Raw genomic sequence first — 24,296 nt, 5'->3', positions numbered from 1 at the left:
AACACAGAGCACTGACGCCCCATCGTATGAACCTGGCTCAGTGACAGAACACAGGCTTTGAATGTGAAAGGGTTCCAGGTTCAATCCCTGGCCTCACCAGCTGGAAAGGCTCTCAGGTAGCAGGGGCAGAGAAGGACCTTAGACCTGCTGCCCACTGGAGTAAGCATGACCAACTGCCACTCACCAAAGTGTCAAGGAGCAGAGAAACAGTATGTTCCCATGTGTAGCATGCAGGTTATATCTGGTTATCCTTAGCATGCCTGAAAGGTGGGGGGGGGGGAGGGAGGAATGGTGCTGGGCGAAAGCCATCTCTTGTGTTTGTGAAATTCCATGATTACAAGAGATCCTCTTCCCACCCTTTCAGAACATACCAAACATAACAGTGCAGAACAGGAAGAACGGTATTGTTTTAAACATCCTCGTGAGGAGATATGATAGCCATCTTCAAGTATCTAAAGGGCTGACATATGGAAGATGAAGCAAGCTTTTTTTCTCCTGCTCTGGAAGGCAGAACCCCAACCAATGGCTTCAAGTTGCAAGCCATGTAAAAGGTAAAGGACTCCTGACCATTAGGTCCAGTCATGGCCGACTCTGGGGTTGCGGCGCTCATCTCGCTTTATGGCCGAGGGAGCCGGCATGCAGCTTCCGGGTCATGTGGCCAGCATGACTAAGCCGCTTCTGGCGAACCAGAGCAGCGCACGGAAACGTCGTTTACCTTCCCGCCAGAGCGGTACCTATTTATCTACTTGCACTTTGACGTGCTTTTGAACTGCTAGGTTGGCAGGAGAGGGACCGAGCAACGGGAGGTCACCCCATCCCGGGGATTCGAACCGCCGACCTTCTGATCGGCAAGTCCTAGGCTCTGTGGTTTAACCCACAGCGCCACCCGTGCAAGGCATGAGGTTCCAACTAAACATCAGGAAGGACTTTCTGACAGTAAAACAGTGGAAGGGACTCCCTTAAAAGGTGGTGGATTCTTCTTCATTGGAGGTTCTTAAGCCATGGCTGATTTAATGGAGTTTCTTGCATTGCAGGGGGTTGGACTAGAGGACCCTCAGGGTCCCTTCCAATCCTATGATTCTGTGAGCAAGGATCCTAAACACCGATAAGTGTCTGTAGACATAGGACGCACACGTGTCATTAAATTTAAAGTCGAGGGGCTTGCTAGTGGGAGATGAGCTGATCATGAAACAGATAGCAGATCATTGATATAACCAATTTTCAGGTGTTGTGCTGTGAGTCTCACCCACATCACGGAGCTATTAAAGATCTGCGCTGAGACCAGGAGTTGGAGCAAATAAGGAATTTAAATGAACAAATTGTAAGCTGCACCCAACATATTATTCCACATCACAGGCAACAATCTCACACTCCAGCCGAAAGTTCACACATACACACACGCTCTTTTATAAACATTCCAAGCTTACTTTCTGAACCCACCAACCAATTTTAAAAAGCGTGATCAAGGCATGTGTTGAACCCAAGAGAACACCCAGCCACAGGATAGCTGCAGATAACAAGCTGTTTCCTGTCCGTGAAATATTCTTCTACGTAGGTTCATTCAAGATCTTAGAAGTCTATATTTAATTTCATTCAAGCGATAACATTTGAGCCGAGTATCCTGTCCAACACAGCCATTTGCTCTTTGCCCCACTCCTGCTTCTGTTGCAATGAGATGCTTCAGTCTTGCACAAGAATTTGACAATCTGCCTTGGGAACATCTGCACGAACCAAGATGCTGGCTCTTTTCAACAAATCTGATCTGAGGACAGACAGACTAAGGTGGCGGGGGTGGGTGGGAGAGGAGACAATATGACCTGCTCAGAGCAACCAAGAGGAGAGACTTGAGAACTATTGGGCTTGGGTCTAGTCCAGGGGTCTGCAACCCGCGGCTCCGGAGCCGCATGTGGCTCTTTTACACCTTTGCCGCGGCTCCGGGGCAGATACTAGCGAGGGGAGCAGGCGCATTGTGCGCCCCGACACTCCCCACTGTGGCGGGCGCTGTACTGGCTGTGACGTCGCATGGGGGCGGTGCGTGCGTTAGTCACGCACCATCCTGGCGTCACCTTCCCGCCTGCCCGCTACATTGTAAGGGGCATGTACGCTGGTCACTGCATTGAAAGGGGGCATGTACGCTGGTCACTGTTTTGAAGGGGAGTGAAGAACACACACACACAAAAAGGTAACTTGTTAATTTAACGTTTATTTCTATGAGGAGGAGTAATTCTGAGGGGTCAAACAAAGAAATAATAAAAAAGTGACAAAAAAGTTATTTTTATAATGACGAGTTTTGCGGCTCCCCGTTTTTTCTTCGGAAACGGGTCCAAGTGGCTCTTTTTGTCTTAAAGGTTGCAGACCCCTGGTCTAGAATCTAGATTGTGGGCTTCCCAGAGGTCTCTGTCCAGGCTGCTGTAAGAACAGGAGGCTGGACTAGACGGGCCTTTCAACCTGAACCAGCAAAGCTCTTCTATTTAAACTTAGCTCTTCCCAGCCAAAGTCAGAGGGGCTACTCTAATCTCTTACTCTGGCTCCTTGAGCATTTGGAAACGGCCGAAATGATCCTTCCGACAACAAAACCCCCAAACTTGCTCACTCTGCAAGGGCTAAGAATTCACATTCTTCATTCCGCTCCATAAGGAATTCTGCTCTGCCGAATCCTACTGAAATAAAGCCATCAGTCCAATCTATGTCGCGCCTTTTGCTATCAGGTATGCACCAACAGCCCCTGCCAAAGTAATTTGGCTTAAAACCAGCGTGCAACGGCCATCAATTCTCTTCCACCGAAAGGAGTCTGCCTGCTCCACATTTAACAAGTTATTCAGAAATTGCCTCATTGTAACTTTCCATGCAACTACTGTAGATTCTCAGAAGCAGAGACCCAAGAACTTCCTCTTCCCTCAGCTACAGGGAACGGCAGTGTGTGTGTGTGTGTGTGTGTGTGTGTCTCAGAAAGGAGGATGGGTGACAGCCAGCGATTATTTAGCAACTGTCTTGGGTTATTGCTGCAGACACCGTACTATAGGGGTTTTAGGTTATGACACTTGACAGCTACACTACATGCAACTTTTTCTGTTCTGTATTCACAAAGTTGCTGCAAAGCAGTAGGCAGGCAAGCAAGCAGAGAGACAGAAGAAAGATACAGTTCTCCACAGCTGTCAATCACAACCAAATGTCTACTGGGGCACAGAAAGCTGCACCCCTAAGCATATTTTATTGAATGCAACTTACACAGATGTAAGTATTTTGAAGTCCCATGGATTTCAGTGGGAGAGATTTAAGCAAGTTCTCAACCTCACCTTTGCCAAGAGTGTGCCTTTAGTATTTACACAGTGCTTTTCCTGGGTAGTCTAGAAGCAATTTCATGCACACTCTCTCAGTAATCCTTACAACATCTCTGTAATTGGACTTCATGTTTCCATGTCCATGTCGCAGGCAGAAGCTGTGGCTTGCCTAAGAACTGCCTATTTATTAGCTGGATGACGGATCAGATGGGCATCTGGCCTGATCCATGCTCTTCTTTTGATTTTAAGACCTTAAGGTTCAAACCAGAGTCTTCCCTCGTTCTATTACCTGCTGAAGGTGGAAGATTTCATTTTAGCAAGAAGCTTCGTACAACCACGGCCCTTCAATAACAGAACTGTAACCTTCCACCATTTAGGAACTCCAAGATGGAAGAAGTGGACCAAACCAAGGATGGTGGGGGATTTTTTTTGAAAGAGTTGCGCTTTGGGAATCCATGTCTGGAATCAATTGCAAACATCACTTGAACTGCAATCCTAGACCCATATACCTGGGAGTCCATAGGGCTCACTTCTGTATAGAGTGGTAGAGGACGAATGCTGTGATTCTAATCCCTGGAGGACCACCCTCAAATTCTGCTGAGATCTGGCCATGCTGAAGACAGCAGGAAGGGAAAAGGAAGCAGAGACCCACCCCCACCTGCTTCTCTCCTTCGCCCCCTCTGCCACCCTCACCTCCCACCAAGGTAGTTTTATTGAATGTTGGTGTTTTCTACTGCACTGTTAGCTGCCCTGGGCAGAAAGGGAGAAAGGGTAGGCCAGAAGCACAGAGATATAAAATGAATAAGGGTTGTCCTAGAATAAATTTCAGTAAAACTGAAAGCAACTGTGGCAATTTTGCTGCACTCCAACCCCAAAAAACCCAGTTTTAATGAGCATATGAGGATTCCACGGCGGCGCTCCCTTTAAAAACAAAGCTATAATTATCTTTTTCAAACTGTTTATTTATCTTTTACTGGTATTATACAGAACAATAACATTCAAGCTCTCCACCCCCCCCCACAGAAGAACAGATTCATACAAGTCACCCTACTAAGAGATGTTAGCTAAGAGTCCATAATTTGCAGTGAGTCGCTGATGGCCGATAGCCCTGCTCTGTTAAAAAAATCTCAGAAACTTGCTTGTCGTGATTTTTGTGGACATATGTCTGGAAATCGTGGTGCCTGGGGGAAAGTGAGAAAGCAAAGCATGTGCCTAGACAAGAATGGGTCCATTTGGTGATCGCAGGCTGTGGACATGCTTGTCTCATGTCTCCCTCTTCTTTAGATGATATCACTCACTTACTACAAAATGTGACAAGAAGCCTGACCTGCTGCAGTGGAGAGGGATGTCCCCTGCTCAGGCTGCTGAAAGGGCCACTGGACATCTGCCACCCCACCCCCCAAATCCTTCCACCATGGCACCAATGTCTACAAATTATTTCTGTGCAGCTTAATCACTGCTCCATTTACCCTGTACCCATCCTATTTTTTATTTTTAGTGCCTTTGGCTGCAATCCAGTACCCACTTACCTGGGAGAACACCTCACTGAATTCAATGCAACTTACTTCTAAGTAAACGTGCCTCGGACTGCATGTTCAATGGCATGAAATGTGGTGTCCTGAATTCGAATCTCATTTCAGCTTTACTGAGGCTTTAGAGGAGCCACGATTCTCTAACTTGCCTCCCTCCCAAGACACACTGGCCCTGCCTCTCGGGTTCTTTTTCCTTTTTCTTTCCGTGACGTTTAATGAGATAATGTACATGGGGCACTTGGAAAACTCAAAAGAATACGATACAGCGCGATGAGCTCGTGTAAGAAACAAAAATGGTTTGATTGAAAGGTTCGTGTGATTATGAAACAAAGATGGACTAAAGGATGTAGGTCAAACACCTGAGTTCTTAAAATACAAAGAACAAGCCTTGCTCCTTTAAATGTAGCATTTGGCAGTCGTGTGGCAGAAAAGAGCTTCCTTTCAGTGCGCTAGGACAACCACACAAAGTGTAGCATACAGTATCTGCCTGAGGCATGCTGGCTATGTCAACAGATTATCTCGCATTGAACTGTCTAGACTGTTATTAATATGCAACTGATTCAACAGCAAGGGCACTGCTGTTGGAAGCAAACTGGAAGAACTGTTAAGTGGGGCATTATTCGCCTCTCCAACTGAATCAGTCCCTTAAAGGAGAAACATGGAGAAAACCAGATGTGACTCATCAATGACTATGCCTAGCAAGCAGGCAAACAAAAGGCTGCTCTTCCTTTAAGAATAAAGCAGACCTGAACTGTCCCCCCCCCCCCCATTGCCTGCCAGCGCTGTATTTTGCCAGGAAACCTTTCCCGAAAGAAAGCAGGAACTCAAGGCTGAGATCCCTCTACAAATAATGCCGGTCAACTATCAAAGTGGTTAACAATTCCACGGCAATAATATCCAACAATAGATGCAGACGGCTAGAGCACGTGTGCAGTCTCCTTAAACACACACAAAACACACCTTTAAAAGTACATTGTAGAATCATGCTAATCAATATCATTTGGACAACTGGAAGATAAAATCTGGCACCTCATTATCTCACTCTCCCTACAGCTGTCATGGGGTGGGGGGGGGGAGTGCAGTATGCAAGTTACATTTGCAGCCACATGCTTCTTCATCTACACCTATCTCCTAAACTACACAGGCCAGGCTTCCTCCCCCCCCCCCCCAAATGAAGACACAGTAGTTTGTACAATGGCTAAATAATCTTAGACTTGTAACCAAACCCAGCAGGGCAAACCATAGCAGCACGACTTTAGGTCATATTTTGCCCTAATGAAAAAAAAACCTTCCAGCTGTATCGAAGGATCCCAGCTGATACATTTGGTTTCTAGTCATTTCCTCTTCCCATCTTTGTACATATTTAGGCTAATCAGAGATTTCACACCCAGTCCGCTATCTCTCTCTGGATTCCCCATCTCTCCACCGTATTGTCAATCAGTTTGGTTTAACCTCATTACCCAATTTCCATCTCTGGTCGTATTTCTAAACCCCTTTGCTGTCTAAACTCTCTTCTGCGTGTGTGTGAACTGTCATTGTTCTAAGCGAAAACAAGCTTTCTTTTTTAATGGAAGCAAAGTAACACAAAGGATTTTCTTTTTTAAAAAAATTATTGCAGTGTGTGCCTTGGCTTCTGCAATCAAGTCTCTCCAATAAAGGAACTGACTTGCCCCGACACACCAATTACCTTGCAAAAAATCTGAAAAATCTATTCAGCTTTCACCAGCTGTTAGTTGTTAACACTGGTTGAAAGCAATCCCCCCCCGTTTTATTTTAAAGGGAACAGCAATGAAAGGAGAAGCAACTTTTTTATTTTGAAAAAAATTAACAGAACCACAATGTAATATGAAAAAACACACTCCAAAGAACAACTTCCACCAGACCTCAGAGGCTCCCTGATTACTATATGAACTAGGATTTAATGCAAGCAGCTTTCAACAGGACTGCACGGCTACTGATAACATTTATGACAGTGTTGATTATTTTTTTTAAGGGGGGGGGACGACAAGATCACAGAAAACGAGAAACAAAATCAGAAAAGCCGCTCTGATTCACCAGCGCCTGCATTTAAGAGATTTCACAGGAGTAACGTAAATGGTTCACCTGCTGCCAGTTCTCTTCCAAGGATGGCAAAGCCGAGAAGTAACCGGTGTCGTGGACAAGCTGCAGTTCCTGGAATATACTATAACTAGCCAAAACATCCATGTTGCTGTTGCTGCGGCTTCTGCTGCTGCTGCTGCTTCTGCTGAAAACAACAAACCCCGACCCTTTCCTTTTAGGTTTGTGTTTGCAATTTTGCGGTGGGCTTTTAGTTCTGTTCATTAAAAAGGGAAAGGGGGAAGAGGAGGAGGAGGATGAGAAGGGGGGGGTAAGAAGGACCGTTAAGAGCAATCAATCCAGCTGTCCTTGTCCTCTGTTTTGCTTTTGTTTGCTATATATATGCATATGCTGTTTGTAGTCACACTTTCGGGGACGGACCCAAAGCAGGAACAGGAGCGGAGGAAAGCGGGGGGAGGAAGGAGCCCCATCAACGACCCAGAGAGAGAGAGAGGGAGAGAGAGAAGGGATGAATGCTCCCGAACGTGTACAGTGCAAGCCGTCAGCCAGGCAGCCAGAGAGGAGGAGGAGGGGGGGGACACACTTCTTCTCCACTTGTAGTAAAAAAGCAATTGCCTTCCGGGGCTCTGTTGCTGACTCCAGCTCTTGCACCGGCGGGGAAGGGGGTGGGGTGGGGATGCAAACTCACTGACACGAGACTGCCATCTATTTCTGCATTGCTGCTCGCTGCTGAATGCAATCTTTGCTCTTTATTTTTGGGAGGTTGCATTTTCCGCCTTGCGCGCGCGCGCGCGCTCCTGGAGCCAGGCGCGCTCCCATACTTTCCTCTCTCTCTCTCTCTCCCTCCCTCCCTCCCTCCTCCCTGCGCGCAGCCGCGGGATCTTCAGAGGAAACTGTCCATTAAGGCAGCGCGTGACCATGTAAGGCAAGCGGGAGGCGGGCCGCCAGGGCCGCTCATGAAGTCACTGGCGCCCAATGGGGGCCCGGAGCGAGGCGGCGGAGGCGGGGCCGGGCACGGAAGAGCCGCGGCGATTGGGCCGAGGGCTGGATCCGACGTCCGCCTTATAAGGCAGTGTAAGGGGAGCTATTTTTAGAGGGCTATATAAAGGAGCCGGAGCGGCTGGTGCGCGGCGGAGTTTGCAGGAGAGAGAGAGCGCGAGCGCGCCCGGGAAGCTGCGCGCGGACCTCGGGCTCCGGCCCGTTTGCAAAGGGGCTCCCGTGGTCAGAGGGTCTTTGCATTGCAGCAGCAGCTAGAAAGCCAGCATTTTTAAAAAAAATTATTTTGCATTGCCAAGTAAAATAAATAAATAAATAAATTCGATCCAGGACGGGAATTGAGAAAGCAGGAATCTCCCGGTTTTTCAATGAGATATTGGCGGGGGGGGGGAGCGCGCACAAGTTCAGATCTACTTCCCATTTCCCACTTTTTAAAAAAGAGAAGCCAGAATCCAAGGGGGGGGTGGAGATCGAGGAAAGCGTATTTATCCCGGGGGTTGGTGCTGTTTTGTGAACGCCGTTCGGGAAAGTTTCCGGGGGCTTTATTGCACTTGCTGCAAAATGCGTGCATGGACTGGCGATTTAAAAGCGCGCGCGCACGCACACACACAAAAACACGCTCTTAAGTGTCTGCCGTCCTATATACGCGCAATTGGGAGTAAGGACCGTTGAACTCCGAGGGGACTGGCTTCCGAGTAAGCGCGCACAGGATCAGGCCCCCGCAACGTCTGCAGACCTTGCAAGCGCTAGCAAAAGTTTGGGCGTTCGTGGCGCTTCCAAGTCCCTGGCATCCTGTCGCGGAGTTACTCCTGGGTATCGCCTCCTCTGCCCTCTGTTCCAAGTCTACCTGCCACTGAAAACAAAGTCAGAAATGTTCTGTTGTGATATGTGGCAGTCGGGGAGCCAGATACTGAACTAGGGAGAAGAAAGCAGAAGATTAAAATCTGTGACAACACTGGGTGAAGATAACCCCTTAAGGGTATCTGAAAGCACTGGGGCCTTATGCCAGAAACCAGCCACTTGCATATTTTGTTGCCTACCAAGTTCTTCGCGCAAAGCAGTTTAAGTGAGCATGTCAGGCTGAGTTTTTCCATAAATGGTTTGCTTAGGCCACATCTTCCCCAAGCTTTTCAGAGTGGTGGTAAAGGTAGTTTCACTTGGAAGAGCTAGGGATTTGCTGCATGCAATGTGATTTTGTTGAGGGGCAAACAGACAAGTATGTGCTCTTTTCTGTCCATTTTTAAGGCTTGGCAGTAGCTCAGCTCTCCAGCCAGGGCTGGTCAGAATCCAGATGTGCGGGTTTCCTCATCCCCTCTGCCTTTTCTGAGGATGGGAGAGGGGGACTGTCACTTGCTGTAGGTGCCACATAGTGTACAGTGTTTTGTAACAGTAGCCCTGCCCTTTCCTGTATATATTATAAACAGCAGCCATGCAGAGAAGGAAAATTGCACATCCTAGTTGTAATAGCTGCATGCTGTCTTTGCTGCACCCAGCGGAGGGTTTAAGCTGCTCAGTTTGGATGGGGCAGGGGAGGGTGAACCACAGTGAGGTTGCAAGAATGGGAGCAGGGCTGGTTGAGGCTGTTGGTGGGAGTTGTGGTCCCAGATATCTGGAGAGCACCAGATATCTGGCAAAGTGCTGGGATATTAAGTGGAAAAGAAGTTTCCATTAAGCAGGCATTTCATGACTTGCGATAGGATCATTTTGAATGTCAACAAGCAAGGAAAGAGTAGTATTGAGTTGTCCCTACAGCACTGGGAAGGAAGGAAGAGCAGATGTCTGCATTTAATAAGACATGCTGTCTAAAATCTATATCTTATTAAATAAACAAGACATAACCTCCTGGTCAATGTAGGGTTTGCATACAAACAGATTGGCTTGGAGTACTGTCTTCTTATCTAGAATAATGGGGGCACACAGTCCAGAATTTTGGCTGGATGTTTTGAAAAATCTCCCCTATTTCAGCCCATTCCAGAGCTGAGCAAAAATTTCTCAAGACATTTTCCTGAGAAACAGAGATTTATCTCGTTCTGATTTTACCTAGAAATATTGTGAATGCATCCCCCCCCCTCCAAAAATATGCCCCAGCATTTTTATTTTAAGGCACGTGTTGGCAAGCATTCTTTCCTCCACCATCCATGCCCCAAGATGATGCTAGATCCACTGTGGAAGATGCGCAATGGCCAGGCAACAGCAGAAAGGATGAAATCTTTGGGGGGATGAAATTATGGTGCCCTGGGGCGATTTACACTAGGCTTTGCGGAGCCAGTGTGCTCAGCCAGAGTGGACAGGTTACACTCACATATATTTGGTTCAGCCAGGGTTCAGACTTTGCACCCGCTGAGCCAGGGATCAGCTGGCTGAGCTGGAGATCAGATGCACTCTCAGCTGCTGATCTTACTGTGCTAGCACCTTGTCACCTGCACGGACGTCTAGTATATTTCCAGGCCCAACTGCTTTGTTAACATGACCCGTGGAGCAGAGCAGCAGAAAAAGCTTCCCGAATACAGTATCCCTGCTGATTATTAGGAGTGGGGAGGTTGGGGCTGTGCAGATGTACTGGTGGACCCAATCCAGCATTCCCACACATGTGTTCACACAGCCCTGACCTTGCTATCACATCCCACTGTTGGCGTCGGTCTGTCTTGAGAGACAACGGAGTGTGCATCTAGGCCTGAAGTCAAACCGTTGTGTTAGTGCCAAAGTTACCTCCCCTTGGCACAAGCCAAGGGGAGGTAGTGGGCAGTGTGTATGGGCTGCCCAGGCAAAACAACGCTATCAGCCTCTCTGATGTCCAAAAGAAAGGAGAGCAATACATTTGGAACCAGCTTGGCTGCAGGAGTTGCCAGAAGGAGGCGTGTAAGACGCCATCCAACCGTCGTACGGACTCCACTCCAGATATGTGAAGGATTTACTGATTAGCCCTTTCTTTTCCCAAAGACGTCCCACAAGGCAGTGGAGATTTAGGGTCAAGAGTTTTCCTTCTCATAGGTGGGCTACCTTCCTAAGTTGACTAGCCCCATCTGCCCCTCACTTCCCTCTAAGCAGCAGCAATGAATACTCAATGCCTATTTTCTTGGTCTTTTTGCTGTCATTTGCTGTCACCTTTCATTTTCCAAGAATTTTCAGTCTGAAAATCTTTTTGGTGATTTTCAGATTTTTGTACTGATGTCGTTCTCTGTTGTTGGTTTCACTCTGGTTTTGATTTGTTGTGGGTGTTATTTTGCTTTACAATTTGTGCTTATGTTTATTTTTAAGGGGAATGAGGGGAAGCAAACGGGGCGGGGGGGGGACAGAACCGTTTTCCCTACAAGAGTTACTATTGAATTTGAAAATAGTTTGCATAAGAATAGCTAACTTTAGCAGATGCATCTATGCCAGTTATTCCGCTGAATTCTTTAAAAGGTGAGCTTTCAATTTCTGCACTACACCAATGCAAACTAAGCAGCGTAAACGTGTAACTTCATGGCTAGGTTTTCACGTCAACTCGCTATGGAAATTCTGTTCACTTCTCATAAAATGACACAATTTAGATCTTCACAGAAGCACCCCACATTGGCTATTTTTGTCATTCTGTGAAACCTTTGCTTCAGAATACTGAAAGGGACGTTAAGGTTCGCCAGATAATTCCTTGTAGCCCGATCCTAAATGCATGTACTTTGAAGTCCCACTGATTTAATTGGGTTTGTATCAGTGATATTTTTCTAGAAAAAGATGTGCTGAAACTCATCCTCTCCCTCATTCTCTTAGAATGGCTATGGCACCCAGCTGAGAGGTGCCGGTACTGAGTTCTGGCAAGTTCCCCTTGGGGGGGAAAGCCCTGGTGCGTATGCAGTGATTAACAGAGCTGCATCCATACATCATGGAGATTCCACAAGAGCTCTGGGCAATTTGTTTTCATTGACCAATTTTTATTTTTGCACTTGGTGAATCTCTTCAGCATAAAGGAGTTCCATATACATAGAGCAGCTACTAAGAAAAAAGAAAAGCCTTTCTCAAATGACCTCATGGCACTGTCATTTGGCAGATGCTAAAGAGAGGGCCTTTTTGGTGGTGGTACTCAGTTTCTTCTTGGGTAACACATCTGCAAAATGTTGAAGGATGCCAAAAGAGCTTCAGAAATGTAATTGGATGTTTCCACAGGTCCCTAATTATAACCATCTGCTTTAAGTACAGTGGTACCTCGGGTTAAGTACTTAATTCGTTCCGGAGGTCGTTCTTAATCTGAAACACCACTTTAGCTAATGGGGCTTCCCGCTGCTGCCATGCCGCCGGAGCACGATTTCTGTTCTCATCCTGAAGCAAAGTTCTTAACCCGAGGTACTATTTCTGGGTTAGCGGAGTCTGTAACCTGAAGCATATGCAACCTGAAGTGTATGTAACCCAAGGTACCACTGTACAGGTAAAAAGGTAAAGGTAATGTACCCCAAGATGGTTAAGTCCAGTCAAAGGCAACTACGAAGTGTGGCGCTCATCTCGCTTTTCAGGCCAAGGGAGCACATGGAAACACCGTTTACCTTCCTGCCGCAGCGGTACCTATTTATCTACTTGCACTGGTGTGCTTTCAAACTGCTAGGCTGGCAAGAGCTGGGACAGAGCAATGGGAGCTCACTCCGTCGAGGGGATTCAAACTGTTGACCCTTCCGATCAGCAAGCCCAAGAGGCTCAGTGGTTTAGACCACAGCATCACCCGCATCCCTACTGTCTTAAGTATGCACAATTCTGTTAAGTGAAATGAGAATCGGGCCTTAGAAATGTATTCCTTTCTTTAACAAAGGTTAAAGAGGAGAAGGTATTCCACCTCTTTCGATTTGGTCTGAACAGACAACTAAAATCTCCACAAACAGTACAGTGCAATAAAAGGCACAATTTCCTTTCCTAGAACCAAGGCCTTTTTTCAGGTCCTTGAAGTCCCTCTAATTTCCTCTTGTTTTGATAGCTTCCTCCTCAACCTCTCACCTTCTTGTGAAACTCATCCCCCCCCCCATTCCCTAAGTGACATTTTTTATTGAGAGAAACTTATCTTCTTTCCCCTTAACCCTGAGGTATTTTACTGATGTGCTGGACACTCTTTTGCAGTAGCTTTTCTACACTGTTCTCTTAAACCTATTTCAAATACAAGCAACCATCCCCACCCCAGCTTATAAGAAACAGGAAAGGGGAAAAAATACCATAGGAATTTGCCTTCTATCATTTCATCACTTGAGGTGTTAAACAGGGAGAGGGAAAGGAGCCCCACAAGAAACCTCATTTTCTAGGGCAAGGAAATCCTTGCAGGCCCATATTTTTAACCTTCCGCTTTTTAATTGAAGGGATGTCTCTGAAGTATTCCTCTTTAAACGTGCTTTTGCTCGCTAAGCCTTTCTGTCCTTGTAGCAATCCGCAGAAAGTAGTTTGTACAGCCAAGAATTTATGTTAGCTCCGCATTCTGCTTCAGAGAGTGTTCCCAAACATCTGATATTCCTGGAAGAATGCTTGGCTTTGGGCTGATACCCTACTCACATGGCTGCTTACAGGCATGGTGGCCTTGTGAAGTCAGTTGAGTTTTCCAATTTAGGATGAGATTCACAAACTGGTCACCATGGTCAAATGACTGACCTTCTGCTTGTGTCCAAAAATATATGTGTAGCAGTTCCTTTCCCTCTTCTATATACTTATTTTTCATTCATTCATTTATTTGTATAGTAAGCTTAAATTCTGTTCCACCTTCAAGGGTATGTGTAGATCTAGATTAGAAATATCACAAAGTACCTGCTTCCTTATTCAGGAAAACACAAGTTTGCATGGGCCTTGGGTACTACCAGTGGTGGCATTATTTGGGGGTTACCAGTTATGATATTGTATACCACATCACTGCAGGTGTGAGGCCTCATCCAAACCCATGGGTGAGAGAAAGCTTGTCAATATTTTGGGGTGCTTATTACTATGTTTCTAAAACCTACAGTCACGTTTCAGCAAAAAAAGACACAACTAAGGGATAGCATTTTGGCTTAGTTAGCTACATGAAATCTTGTGCCTGGGCTAGATGACCACTGGGTTTCCTTCCAAGTCTACAATTCTGTGATTCTATGGGCAGACCACTTCAGAATGAAGGTCGCTTACAAAAATAACTTTTACACTGTAGTCCTAAGCCCCCTTTTCATGGAAATCAACTGCTATTCTTTACCACTATACAGTACTTCATTTTTCAGCCGTTACCATAAGGGACACTGAAGCCAATGTCTTATGAATGTAAGTTTGAAATATTTCTGTAAAGGGTGGTTGTTGTTTTTTGTGTGTTATATCTTGAAAATTGAGTTTGAGAAGGGTAGTGTCTTAGCTACCATCTCCGTGGGTGGCGCTGTGGGTTAAACCACAGAGCCTAGGGCTTGCCGATCAGAAGGTTGGCGGTTCGAATCCCTGCGATGGGGTGAGCTCCCGTTGCTCAGTCCCTGCTCCTGCCCACCTAGCAGTTCGAAAGCACATCAAAGTTCAAGTAGATAAATAGGCGGGAAGGTAAATGGCGTTTCCGTGCGTTGCTCTGGTTCGCCAGAAGCGGCTTAGTCATGCTGGCCACATGAACCGGAAGCTGTAAGCCAGCTCCCTCGGCCAATAAAGCGAGATGAGTGCCACAACCCCAGAGTCGGTCATGACTGGTGTTATGTACTGAATTGAATAGGATCCAAACTGCAGCAGTCTGATTGGTCCTAGAACAATAGGATCCAAATTACAGCAGTCTGATTGGTCCTAGAACAATAGGATTCAGAATGCAGCAGTCTGATTGGTCCAAGAACAATGCAGCAGTATGATTGGTTGGCAGGAACCACCCAATCATGCTCCAGATATAAGTGAATCCACAACCTGATTGGCTTACAGTAGAATTCCAGAATTAACCAATCATGTGCAGCCCATTGTGTAAATAATGTATATAAAGCAGACACCTTGAGGGGACATTCATTCATTCCTCCTCACCACTATGAGCTGAATAAAGAGCATGAAATCACTTTGCGACTCTGAGTATATTTCACTGGCGACGAAGGTGGGATCCCGCTGAGCTGACTGCCACACGCAGCACCGCCACCTGCCGCACCGCTGCCTCGCGCCGTGTATCCAGGCTTCAGCTCCGGGACACAAGGAACTCAGAATGGCAACCGACAGCAGCTTCTCGCCATTCAACCCAGCATCTGGAGACTGGGAAGCGTACGCCTCCCGTTTCACCTTCCTCCTAGAAGCCAAAGGGGTCACCGATGAAGAAGACGCCAAGAAGAGGGCGATATTCTTCAGCGTCTGCGGAGAGGAGACGTTTGAAGTCGCCCGGGCTCTCCTTGCGCCTGAAGACGTCGCTACTGTTCCATACAAAACAATAATGGAACAGCTGAAGGGGCACTTCTCGCCGCAGCCCTCAGTGGTGGCTCGTCGAAATGCCTTCTACGCAAAGCGGCAAGCCCCTGGGGAAACCATAACTGGGTTTGTGACCTCTCTCCGCCAAGCCGCCCGGTTCTGCAACTTCTCAGAGCTGGAGAACATGCTTCGTGACCGCCTCGTCGGTGGCCTGAAGGATGAGAAGCTGCAACGACGCCTCTACGCTAAGAAGGACCTAACGTTCCAGGTCGCTCTGGAGGAGGCCCTGGCAACGGAAGCTGCCGAGAGGTCGACGCAAGAGGCACGGCCGAGCCTGCCATCCCAACCAGGGGTCCACCACGAAGACCTCACCGACGACTCAGGATCCGACAGGGAGGAGGTGCACCGAGTACAGCAGCACACTCAAGCAGCGCACAGACCACAGCTGCCTCGACGAGAAGGAGGAAACTGCGCAAGCTGCGGGGAAAGTCACGAGAGGAGGACCTGCCGTTTCCGCAACGCAGAGTGCAGGCAGTGCAGAAAATTGGGACACATCGCCCGGGTGTGTCGGGCTCAGCCCACCCGACACCAGGCATCAGATGACCAATCCAAGAGCCCCAGGTCCCGGGGCCCAACGCACCAAGGCAACTCGACGGAGCTCACGGACTGCCAGGTATACCAGTTGCCCCACCCCAACGTAGAGAAAATTTATGTAGAGGTACAGATAGAGGGGGCCCCATGCCGCATGGAGCTTGACACGGGTTCAACTCTATCCATAATCTCAGCAAGGACCTTAAGGAAACTGTGTCCTACTGGGGGTCCCAAACTCAGGCCGGCCCCATTCACCCTACGGGACTTCCAGAAACGTAAGGTCCCCACAATGGGGGTGGGGACCTTCAGGGTGCAATACCGAGGGCGGACGCGGCAACTGGACTTGCTTGTGGTCAAGGGCCCCTACATTAGCTTACTGGGATTGGCATGGTTTGGACCACTGGGGCTAGCTGTCACCAGGGTGAACCACACTAGCTTACAAGTGGACGTGGACGCCATATGCAAGGAATTTCCAGGGGTTTTCGACGGGAAATTGGGACAGTATACGGGCCCCCCATTGCGCTACAGCTTGACCCCGCAGTACGACCGGTCAGGCTCAAGGCCCGCCGGGTCCCGTTCGCCCTGAAACCCCGTATAGACGAGGAATTGGACCGGCTTGTGGAGCAAGGAGTGCTGGAGCCGGTGCCTAATGCCCCCTGGGAAACCCCAATCATCACACCCATCAAGCCTAATGGTTCGGTCCGCATCTGCGCAGACTACAAATGTACCATAAACAAGGCCCTCACGGCCCATGCATACCCAGTGCCAGTGGTCAGCCATGTCCTTGCCACCCTGGCTGGGTCGAAAATTTTTGGCAAACTGGACTTGGCCCAAGCATATCAACAGCTGCCAGTAGATGAGGCCACAGCAGAGGCACAGACGATTGTGACGCACAGAGGAGCGTTCAGGGTAAAGCGGCTGCAATTCGGTGTCAGCGTGGCACCAGGCATATTCCAGAATCTAATGGACTCGCTCCTTAAAGGGATTCCTGGCGTCACCCCCTTCTTCAATGATGTGTTGATTGCCGGGCCCACACCAGAGGAGTTTGAGGACCGCCTCCGCACCGTTCTGCACCGTTTCCAGACGGCGGGTCTCAAGGTGAAGTGGGAAAAATGTCTACTAGGAGTGCCTCAGGTGGACTTTCTGGGATTTATGGTGGACGCAGAAGGGGTCCACCCGACTGGGGACAAAGTACGGGCCATTTGTGATGCCCCAGCACCCAAGAGCAAGACTGAACTTCAGGCCTTCTTGGGACTATTGAACTTTTACCATTCCTTCCTTCCCCACAAGGCGGCGGTAGCGGAGCTCCTACACAGACTCCTGGACAAGCGGGCCCCTTGGGTGTGGGGCCAGCGCCAGGAGGCTGCATTCCAGGCAGTCAAGGACTTGCTTGTCTCAAACTCTGTCTTGGCACACTTCAACGAGAGGCTGCCGGTGGTGCTAGCATGCGACGCCTCACCCTATGGCATTGGCGCTGTCCTGGGGCACCAACTCCCGGATGGAAGAGAGGTACCAGTGGCGTACTTTTCCCAGACACTCAACGCAACCGAGCGGAACTACTCGCAAATCAACAAGGAGGGGCTGGCAATCGTGAAGGGAGTAAAAAAATTCCATGATTTCTTGTACGGGCGGCCCTTCACCGTGGTGACTGACCACAAGCCGTTGCTTGGCTTGTTTGCCCCTGAAAAGCAGACCCCCCAAGTGCTGTCCCCTCGCGTCCTCAGGTGGTCAATTTTCCTTGCCAGCTACCAGTATGCACTGATTCACCGACCTGGGAAGGCGATGGGCCATGCGGACGCCCTCAGCAGGCTACCACTACCGGAAACAGGCCCTGACCCAGCACCTGCACAAGAGGTTATGAGCCTGGAGCTGCTTCCCGACCGCCCCATTCAGGCACAAGAAGTTGCACACCATTCCAAGAAAGATGGGGTCATCTCCCGGGTCCTGGACTGGGTGTGGAGGGGATGGCCCAGCAGCAGCCCCGGGCCAGAATTCGCCGGCTACACAACCCGCAAACATGAACTGTCGGCCCACAAGGGGTGCCTGTTATGGGGAAGCAGAGTCGTTGTTCCCCAGCCCCTCCGCAAAAGGGTCCTCACAGCCCTACATGAGACACATCCAGGGGTAGTAAGAATGAAGGCCCTTGCCAGGAGTTATGTGTGGTGGCCGGGGATCGATGGAGAGATAGAGGCCTGGGTCAAACACTGCCAGGCCTGCCAAGAATCCCGCCCAGATCCCCCACGGGCCCCAGTCCAGTCCTGGGAGTCCGCCCGAGCACCATGGTCACGCCTGCATGTGGACTTCGCTGGCCCCTTTCAGGGGAAAACATTCTTCATAGTGGTGGACTCCTACACCAAATGGCTGGAAGTCGCACTGGTACCGTCCACTTCCACATCCGCAGCCATCCGGGTACTACGCAGGCTGTTTGCAACCCACGGGCTCCCTGACACTCTCGTCTCAGACAATGGGACTGCATTTACGTCAGGAGAATTCCAAACCTTCACAGCGCAGAACGCCATTCGCCACATCCGTTCGGCGCCATTCCACCCTGCCACCAATGGCCAAGCAGAACGCATGGTGCGGACCACCAAGGACACCCTTCGCCGCATGACGCAAGGGGATTGGGAGTACCGCCTTGCCACATTCCTCCTAGCACAGCACAGCACCCCCAGCTCAACGACTGGCCGGAGCCCCGCTGAACTACTAATGGGTCGGCGCCTTGCAATCAGATTGGACCGCCTTCACCCCGATAGAGCTCAGGATGAGGTAGTGGTGGGGGAAGGCAGGAACCCCCGGACCTTCAAGGCCCAGGACCCAGTGTACGCAAAGAATTTTGGGGCAGGCCCAGCATGGGTACCCGCCACAGTCACCAGGGTCACTGGCCCTGTGTCGTACGAGGTGCTAACGGATGGGGGGCAATGCTGGCGCCGCCACTGCGACCAGATACGGCGACGATTCCCGGGAGAAAACCAGGAGGAGGAAAGGTCAGAGGAGTCCCAAGGGAACAGAGGGGCAGTGAGGCCCATAGAGCAGGAGGGGCCAGCAGGAGAGGCAGAATCAGTAAATACAGAGAGGACCCGCGAGGCCGAAAGGACACCGGAACCAGAACCACGACTGAGCGAGCCGGTTGCGCCAGACCAAACAGGCCCATCACAGCCAGCATCCTTGGAACACGAGCCAGAACCTGAACCCCGGACCAGGGAACACCCCAGGCCACAACGCACACGTAGGCCGCCGGCATACCTTGAGGACTATGAATGCGACCTCCCGGGCAGGACTGGAACTTAGAGGGGAGGGGTGTTATGTACTGAATTGAATAGGATCCAAACTGCAGCAGTCTGATTGGTCCTAGAACAATAGGATCCAAATTACAGCAGTCTGATTGGTCCTAGAACAATAGGATTCAGAATGCAGCAGTCTGATTGGTCCAAGAACAATGCAGCAGTATGATTGGTTGGCAGGAACCACCCAATCATGCTCCAGATATAAGTGAATCCACAACCTGATTGGCTTACAGTAGAATTCCAGAATTAACCAATCATGTGCAGCCCATTGTGTAAATAATGTATATAAAGCAGACACCTTGAGGGGACATTCATTCATTCCTCCTCACCACTATGAGCTGAATAAAGAGCATGAAATCACTTTGCGACTCTGAGTATATTTCAACTGGTCAGAGGTCCCTTTACATGCTCAGATCATTCTGAAGTCGCCCTATCTTTTGAATGCATAGTTATAGCCTTCTAAAAGTCTGCCGTTGCACATCAAATCTTAGGCTGTCTATGTCTTATTGGATTATAAATACTTACCCTTTTGCATTTTGCGACTTGGTTCTTCATCAGTAGGTAATTAAAAATAAAGACACATTCCTTTCTGGATACAGTATTGTACTTCAAAAGCACCTGGCTAAAATGCTGTATCGGTGTCAGTGCATATATTCAGATGTGCATTGGGGGCTATATTTGTTGTGCTTCCTAAATCAACATCCACAAGGACATTTGGCATAGCCATCTTCCAGGTTATATCTTACTTCCAAGTTCACAAGTAACGCTAAGCCCAAACAATAGGCACTCAACAAGGAGACTGTGGCCATTTTATTCCTCCAGTCTTCTACTACTATGCTGTTGTGAGTTAAGACATGGTTTGGCTCAGTGTGTCATCCAAACCTGGGCTCATGGTTTGTCTTGCTTGAGAGTCTAGATGAGCCATAGCCAAGATTTGGTCTATGGCTTACAGCTTGTGGTTTGTCTGGAGGAAACAAATCGTGTTCAGACAACACACTAAGCACAAACCATGGTTTAGCTCACGGCAGCAGGACCACAGAAGCCAAGTGGCCACAATCTTCTCTTTTGGAAGCCTTCACACTCACACATTTGTCCTAATTCATGGTTTGGCATAGCATGACATGCAAACTCAGTCACTTTGTTCCTTGTCAGACTAGAAAGTTTCCTTGAGAAACATGGTTCCAGACAACCTTGTTGGGATTTTGCCCTAAAAATGAATGAAGGAAATTCTAAAAATACAGCCGTACGGCTGGAATCTGCCAGAGTCTGTTACCAAACTGTCTCTACATCCTTGGGGATTTCTCTTCTCTTCTGTTCCTGATAACAAGCTGTTGAAGAGATGACTCCTGAGTATATCAGAGATTTAATAAGGAAATGTTCTGTGTGCGGCAGAGGCAGCAAAGGCTCCCGGATGTTCTGTTCCAGGCCGGCACCCTTTAATGACATGACAGGACTCAGTTTTGGCTCACTGGTGGCTGCGTAGAAATCAACCTGGTTTTGCTGTACAACTTGAGAGGAGCGCTGAAGCCACACCATGCTTATTTTGATGGTGTGAAATTTTGACAGTATGAAACTGTCTTGTCTTCTGCCGTAGGTGAAATCCCATCTGCTTAGACCCCTCAGCCTTCTTCAACATTGCAGGTGGAAGATGTCTCACGCTGAAAGATGCTCCCAGCATCTCACCAGAAATCTCCTGTGCCTCACAGAAGAGTTCTGAGGAGAACAAGGAAGGAAGATTTGATACGCACGTTGGCAGTTTAGGCTTAGACGCCACCGTCCCACCTTCCTTCATTTCGTTCTGTTTTTTAATGTGACTTTAACGCTGGACTCTCCATAGGTAAAGGTAAAGGGACTCCTGACCATTATGTCTAGTCATGGCTGACTCTGGGGCTGCGGCGCTCATCTCGCTTTATTTGCCGAGGGAGCCGGCGTACAGCTTCCGGGTCATGTGGCCAGCATGACTCAGCAGCGCACGGAAACACCATTTACCTTCCCGCCAGAGTGGTACCTATTTATCTACTTGCACTTTGACGTGCTTTCGAACTGCTAGGTTGCCAGGAGCAGGGACCGAGCAACGGGAGCTCACCCCATCACAGGCATTCAAACCGCCGACCTTCTGATCGGCAAGTCCTAGGCTCTGTGGTTTAACCCACAGCACCACCCGCATCCTGGACTCTCCATACCCTGCACTAAAACCATCAAAATTAGTGCACAAATAATGATCTGAATTCTGTGCCAACTTTGCAACCCACATAATTTATGCAAGGAAAGTAAAGGGGAAAGTGAGTCTATATAGTTTTGAGCAATTTATTATACTGCTTCCACTAGCCTGTGGAACAGGAATGTAGGGCAATGTGAAGCCCCTTCCTTCCTTCCTTCCTTCCTTCCTTCCCTCCTCCGGTCCCCAGCTTCTGAGACTTCTTTGCCAGGCATTAGTCAGTACATTTTCAAGCCCATTTTCATAGCCATTTGGGCTAGTAACATTCTTTTTTTAAAAAAAGAATTCAGCTTTCATATGAACTAGCCATCATTTCTGCTGGAGGACTACAACCATCTTCTCTTGTTTTTGAAGTTGTTTTTCCTTGATCTGTTCTACAAACCTTCTTACAAACTACCACAAACAATGTAAACAGAAAGGTCCATTTATACCATTTTCTTCATTGAGGGGGGTATGACTGTCACGGGGACTGTAGGATTTCATGGAATAAGAGCCAGTTCTTTGTATTTCCTCTTTGTGCAAGGAAATTTAAAGTGTATTTTTTTTTTCAAAATGAAAGCATTTGTTGGAAAGAACAGATGTACAATTGGAGATTCACTCTCTCTCTCTCTCTCTCTCTCTCTCTCTCTCTCTCTCTGTGTGTGTGTGTGTGTGTGTGTGTATACCTTTAGGAAGCATGTGTTGTTATTAAGACACTGACATAACATAATGTGTATTGAGCACACGTATCTGCTTATTCGCAGACCTCCCATTCCCCATCACCACTCCTTATGCAATGTCACAATAATTGAGATGGTTTGCCATGAAAATAAAATGAATGGCCTTTTCTTTAAGTTCACATGTAAGTAGGTTTTATTCTTTTTAAAAAATGGTCGATTTCAGAACAGAGAGTTGAATTTTTGGATTGGGATTCATTCATTCCAAAATTCAGCCATGATACTTAAGGCAGGGGGTTGTGCATTTCAGCAGCAACTCTTAATTCATTTGTGCACCTTAATCATTCATGATTCCACTAGAAACCCGACATTGGCTCAGCATATCTGTGTGTGGCTTGTGAGTATAAATCTTTCCCAGATTTCATCCTGGTATGACTTGTAAGAACACAGACACGGGTAAAAAAGCTGTAATGTTGAAAACAGCCCTTTAAGATCAGACTATTGGAAGATCACAAAATCCTTCCATGACTAATGTTCAGGGAACTATTTGATGAGATATCAATGAGAAAATAATAGCAAGGTGCTTTGTTTTATTATCAAAAAGCTTTCATTATATATTGGAACTCACGCTTGACTAACCCACTGATGGACAGTCAGCACCACAGCCCTATCTGGTTCTGACAGTGATCGACAGCACTGGTTTTACCTCTGACAAATGAAAAGAAAACTATTTTAGCATTGGGCTTTATTTCTTAATTGGGTAGCAAGAGCTGCTTCCCCTTTATAAACACTTAAATATTTATTTCAGCATAAGGGGGGAAGGGAAGGGAAGGTCTAAGCCCCCTTCCCCAGTTGACTACCCAAGGAACAACAGATGTTGGGGGCAGTGGCAAACAGGTCCCATGTCAGTATTGTTATAGGCTTGGGGGGACGAGTCCCCTAAATCCTAGAAATTAATAAATGGTGGGGTTTTGATTATTTTGGAGTATTGAAGGAGAAATTGCAGGCCAGTAGAAAAATATAGGCTAGGCTTCTTTTCCAAGCCAGGGCATTGAAGTAAACTTTAGTTCCCGTTATTTCTTTTGGGGGTGGGGGGTGGAGTTTGAATGTATGGTGTTTACAGAGCTCAGGACTCCAGCAAAAGCACTTCTTTGTATCATTAATAGAAACAGGTGAACATTCACTATAGCCTCATTTTCCTAATGTGACAAGGTTTTTTTTTGAGTGATGCTATTAACCTAATATAGTGGTACCTCAGGATGTGAACGGGGTCCATTCTGGAGCCTCGTTCGCATCCTGAATGGAACGTAAGACGCAACGGCGCATCTGCGCGGGTCATGTTTTGCCACTTCCACGCATGCGCGTGACGTCATTTTGAGCGCATGCGCGAGTGGCAAAACCCGAAAGTAACGTGCTCTGTTACTTCCGGGTTGCCGCGGAGCGCAACCTGAAAGCGCTCAACCTGAAGCACATTCAACCCGAGATATGACTATATTTCTTATGGCTCTGAGTGCTGTTATGGAATACATTTCCCCATCATTTTGTTGGGGCTGGATTTCATCAAGAGCAAGAGGTTATGCCAAAGCAGACCAAAACCTAGCATGATATTGTTATGGGTTTGTGGGTGCTAGGCCACTATAATCTGAAGATCCAGCTAGTGTTAGAATTTAATTAAGTGTTAAAACTGGGTGCCAAACCCATATGTATTGAGTTGTGTGCTAGACACTTCTAATTATTCTGGAACCAGCAAGTGTTAAGAGCTAATTAAGCCAGGGTAGTTTAGTTTTGAAGTGGGAGCTTGGGTCATGAGCCATTAAGACAGCAAAGGGTCAAAAGGGACTTGGTGTGAGATGGCAAATGAGTAGGGTCTCTCCCTCAACAGATAAAGCCAGAATTTAAGAACTTTTGGAGTTAGGAGTTATGTGACCGAGATGCAAAGAATCAGGCAGAGGGTGATGTTTGGTGTCTCTTTGAATCTATGTCTGTGGGACAAAAAAAGATTCTTTTGGGGGTGATTATGCTGTGAACCTCTCCACTGTAGGCTCAGGTTGTGTGTGTGTAAATAAACCATATATCATAAAGACGCCACAGTCTCTGCTGTGCCTCATTCCCAAAAGGAAACTGAGACCCTGGAATTCCTGGAATCTCGCACTGCTCGGAGATTGGGGTTGGTGTGCAACAATATGGTGGAGTTTTCATTGCCAGAGGTGTCATTTTCTCCTAAGTTCATCTTGCCCCTCAAGTGACACGCGACTTTCCATGTTGCTACATTTGTGGTATCATGATATTTGGCTAAAGATGATGTCGGAGAAGAAAAAGGCCCACACAGTCAGCTATTTCAGAAAGCATGGAAACTGACA

The 24,296-nt window shown here is 47.9% G+C and overlaps 1 protein-coding gene and 1 long non-coding RNA gene across 2 annotated transcripts in view; one reads left to right on the top strand and one right to left on the bottom strand.

Annotated features, from left to right (window-relative positions):
- The window catches only part of KLF7 (KLF transcription factor 7), a 93,576-nt gene extending 85,893 nt beyond the window's left edge, over nucleotides 1-7,683 (bottom strand). The window contains exons 1-2 of the mRNA XM_083474863.1: nucleotides 7,560-7,683; nucleotides 6,917-7,127 (exon numbers count right to left, since the gene is read on the bottom strand). Coding sequence (XP_083330989.1) covers nucleotides 6,917-7,127; nucleotides 7,560-7,576 — 228 coding nt within the window. The 5' untranslated portion in view covers nucleotides 7,577-7,683. The remainder of the gene's footprint in view (nucleotides 1-6,916; nucleotides 7,128-7,559) is intronic.
- Nucleotides 6,962-24,020, top strand: LOC310693601. The gene is made up of 2 exons (XR_014519266.1): nucleotides 6,962-7,092; nucleotides 20,657-24,020. It is a non-coding gene; the product is annotated as an uncharacterized lncRNA (long non-coding RNA).
- Nucleotides 24,021-24,296: the final 276 nt, after the last annotated feature.

The sequence above is a fragment of the Podarcis liolepis genome, assembly GCF_965112155.1.
Source record: "Podarcis liolepis genome assembly, chromosome: 1".
Taxonomy (NCBI): Eukaryota; Metazoa; Chordata; class Lepidosauria; order Squamata; family Lacertidae; genus Podarcis; species Podarcis liolepis.
Note: the sequence above shows the minus strand (reverse complement) of the source record. Positions and strands in the feature narration are given on the sequence as shown.